The sequence below is a fragment of the Telopea speciosissima genome, chromosome 6 (genome assembly GCF_018873765.1).
Source record: "Telopea speciosissima isolate NSW1024214 ecotype Mountain lineage chromosome 6, Tspe_v1, whole genome shotgun sequence".
Lineage (NCBI taxonomy): Eukaryota > Viridiplantae > Streptophyta > Magnoliopsida > Proteales > Proteaceae > Telopea > Telopea speciosissima.
Genome location: NC_057921.1, coordinates 28,899,459 through 28,903,091, shown reverse-complemented (window position 1 = coordinate 28,903,091; position 3,633 = coordinate 28,899,459). Strand labels below are relative to the sequence as shown.

Here is a 3,633-nt window from a genome sequence, read left to right as displayed (position 1 = left end):
ATATTTGCAACCCCAAAGTACATTTTACCGTGTTTGTTGAAAATTGTGGCTAAATAGTATCTTTCGCCGCAGTTCTCGGCAACCGCGGCTAAAGACCTCTGTACAAGTGTGGTTTTTGAGCACTTTTTTGTAGTGGCTAGATCATGAAACAATTGAGGATAAGCCATCCGCATCTCATCTTCTTTTTCCCATGAGACCTCTTGGAATTCGTGGTTGTTCCAAAGGACCTTTACATACGAGATGGTATGGTTTTGAAGAATCTGCTAGGAGTCTCCTCATAGGTTAAGTCTGCTCTCAGCTGCAACGGTTTGTAGCTCACAACATGAGATGGGTTTTCCACGTATCGCCCGAGCAAAGAAACATAAAATACCTCGTGGACTCCCACTAAGGCTGGTGGTGGTGCTAATCGATAAGCCTCAGGTCCAATCCTCTGTAGTATTTCAAATGGACCAATGAATCTCGGACTAAGCTTGCTTGTCTTGCCAAATCTAACGATGCCTCTCATGGGTGCAATCTTCAGGAAAACACTGTCACCAGCTAAGACCTGTAGATCCTTCCTCTGGGCGTCAACATAACTCTTTTGCCTATCTTAGGCCGTTTCATCCGCATTTGAATGAGGTATACCTTCTCTTGAGCTTCCTGTAGAAGTTTAGGTTCCATCAGTTCTCTCTCACCAACCTCTTCCCAGAATAGGGGAGTTCGGAGCTTCCGTCCATAGAAAGCCTTAAATGGAGCCATCCCTATGGTCGCTAGAAACTGTTATTGTAGACAAATTTAACCAAAGGCAAACGTCGCTCCCAACCGACCTTCATGTCCAATGCACAAGCCCGAAGCATATCTTCAAGAATTTGAATAGTCTTCTCTGATTGCCCGTCGGTCTGTGGGTGAAAAGCTATACTGAACTTCAATTTGGTCCCTACACATTAATGCACACTCTTCTAGAATCTAGATGTAAATCTAGGGTCCCTGTTCGATATTATGGACACTGGCACACCGTGCAATCTGACGACTTCATCAATGTAGAGTTGAGCCATCCTCTCCACATTATGCCTCATGGAATAGCCGATGAATTGTGACTTGGTAAAACGGTCTACAACAATGGTATGTACGCAGTTCCCTTCTTCTTACCTATCGTGCAAGAGATAGTAGAAGAGTGAGGTGTACAAGAGAAAGAGAGAGAATGTGGGAGATAGTTTAGGAGTAGGGTTCTATCAAGGAAACCCTGCCTCTTCTACACAAGTAGATTAGTAATAACCTTCCTATGTTTTTCATTAACAATAGGACTTTTAAAGGAATACATGTATAACTACTCCCTCCCCTACTAATAAGAGACCTAACACATCCCACTACTTATGCAACACACGTTCCCATCACTTACATAACTACTCCCTATAACTATGATACTCCAACGATAATGATAATAATAACTAACTAACTAACTTATCCACGTTGATAGTCCTCACATGCATCCCATGTCATGATAATGCATAATATGCGGTCTATGGTGCATACGATATCCATGCATGCATGTAACGTTCCTCCGCTCTTAAAAATTGATCTTGTCCTCAAGATCAATCTTTTCTTCTTCATAATAACCTTCGAGTAGGAAAATCTTTTTACAACGATGGCCGGGAACATATCTTTCATTGCAGTTGAAGCAAAGCCCCTTTGCCCTCCGTTCTTGCATTTCGGTAGGTGTCATCCTTCGAATGGGTATGGAAGTGCTTCTGCCAATTGGTTCATTGGTAGTTGGAGTTGTCCCTTTTGTCTCAAAGGTGGGAGATGCAACGGTTTGGGAGATGTTCCTAGCCTCATATAGTTGGGCTAACCCGATGGTAGAAGATAAGTTAGTGGGGCGGCTGGCAAGAACATCTGCCTTGATGTCGCCCTTCAAACCGCTGATGAAGTAGCTCACCTGTCGACTGGGCAATAAGGATCTTGGCTAGTATCTTCTCAAACTTCGATTGTTACTCTCGAATCGACCCCATTTGTTGAAGCTTCGCCAACTCGACAACGAAATCTTGAAACGGTGTAGGGCCAAACCGAGCATGGATTCCTTCGCAAAATCCTTGCCACATCACATTGTCCTCATCTTGCTGGTACAGCTGGTACCACAATTGGGCATCTCCTTCGAGATGAAAAGATGCCAAAGCCACCTTTTCTTCTTCGGGAGTTTGATGAAACTGGAAGAACTGTTCTACCCTGCATGTCTAGCTTGTTGTATCCTCCTCGCCATTGTAGTAGGGAAAATCCAATTTTACTAGCTTGGGTACGAACAATTGTTGAGACAAAGCACATTGGGCATAATTCAAAGGGGAAGAACGAGCCAAACCAAGAAATTGATTGGCCGATCTCGAAGTCCCTTCCAACTCAGGGGCGGTCGTGTTAAGTCCAGCCGAACTCATTTTCTCTAAAAGTTCGGATAACTTGGTGAAGGTTTGCTGTTGCCCGTCAAGTCTGGATAGGACTTGCTTCTATCCTTCATTGAGGGAGTTAACGTCATCCTCAAGATGGTCGACCCTATCGTCCATTCCCTTGCTTTGATACCAATCTGGTATGTACATGGTTCCCTTCTTCTTACCTATCGTGCAAGAGATAGTAGAAGGGTGAGGTGTACAAGAGAAAGACAGAGAGAGTGTGAGAGATAGTTTAGGAATTGAGCTCTATCGAGGAAACCTGCCTCTTCTACACAAGTAGATTAGTAATAATCTCCCTACGCTTTTCATTAACAATAGGACTTTTAAAGGAATACATGTATAACTACTCCCTCCCCTACTAATAAGAGACCTAACACATCCCACTACTTAAGCAACATACGTTCCCATCACTTACATAACTACTCCCTATAACTATGATACTCCTACGATAACGATAATGATAATAATAATAATAATAACTAACTTATCCATGTTGATAGTCCTCACATGCATCCCATGTAATGATAATGCACAATATGTGTTCCATGGTGCATACGATATCCATGCATGCATGTAACAAACAACCCAAACCGAGTCATGGCCTTTAGGTGTCTTAGGCAATGCTGTAACAAAGTCCATGGTGATATAATCCCACTTCCATTGTAGAATTTCCAAAGGATATAGAAGTCTTGATGGTCGCTGATGCTCTGCTTTTAATTGTTGACACGTCAAACACTTGGCCACAAACTCTGCAATGTCCTTCTTCATATTAATCCACCAGTAAAACTCCTTCAGGTCACAGTACATCTTGGTGCCTCCTGGATGAATGGAATAAGAACAATGAGCTTCTTGCAGAATTAGCTTTCTCAACTCTGTATCCTTTAGAACACACAGACATTTCCCAATCATAACAATGCCATCTTCAGATATGTGGAATTGCATCCATTTTTCAGCTTTGGTACCACTTTGTAACGCCCCCGAAACCACCCTAGCGGTTTAGGGACATTTACGGTCCACAGGGTCTCAAGTTAAAGGTTGTGAACTGAAGCAGAACCAAAGACATATACATTAATGTAAAATGATTAAACTAAATATGTTCCATTAATATTATATGTTTAAAAGTTGTTGAAATGAAAACTTACATCCTTGAAACCTCAAACCATAATTAAAAGTCTAAATCCAAATTACATAAAACTTAAAAAATAACTTACGTCTT

The 3,633-nt window shown here is 41.9% G+C and overlaps 1 protein-coding gene across 1 annotated transcript; it reads right to left on the bottom strand.

Moving 5' to 3' along the window:
* Positions 1-229: 229 nt before the first annotated feature.
* LOC122665595 lies at positions 230-3,359 on the bottom strand. The gene is made up of 3 exons (XM_043861749.1): positions 3,009-3,359; positions 625-756; positions 230-514 (listed from the first exon to the last, which is right to left on the bottom strand). The coding sequence occupies exons 1-3, from the start codon at positions 3,357-3,359 to the stop codon at positions 230-232; spliced, it is 768 nt and encodes a 255-aa protein (XP_043717684.1).
* Positions 3,360-3,633: the final 274 nt, after the last annotated feature.

Excerpts from the sequence above, each read along its gene's own strand:
- LOC122665595 (XM_043861749.1), bottom strand. The coding sequence starts at position 3,359 with ATGCAATTCCACATATCTGAAGATGGCATTGTTATGATTGGGAAATGT. Across the intron at positions 757-3,008 it reads CACCTAAAGGCCATGACTCG|TTTCTAGCGACCATAGGGAT; the intron begins GTTTGGGTTGTT and ends CTACAATAACAG. Across the intron at positions 515-624 it reads TACAGGAAGCTCAAGAGAAG|ATTGCACCCATGAGAGGCAT; the intron begins GTATACCTCATT and ends GTTTTCCTGAAG.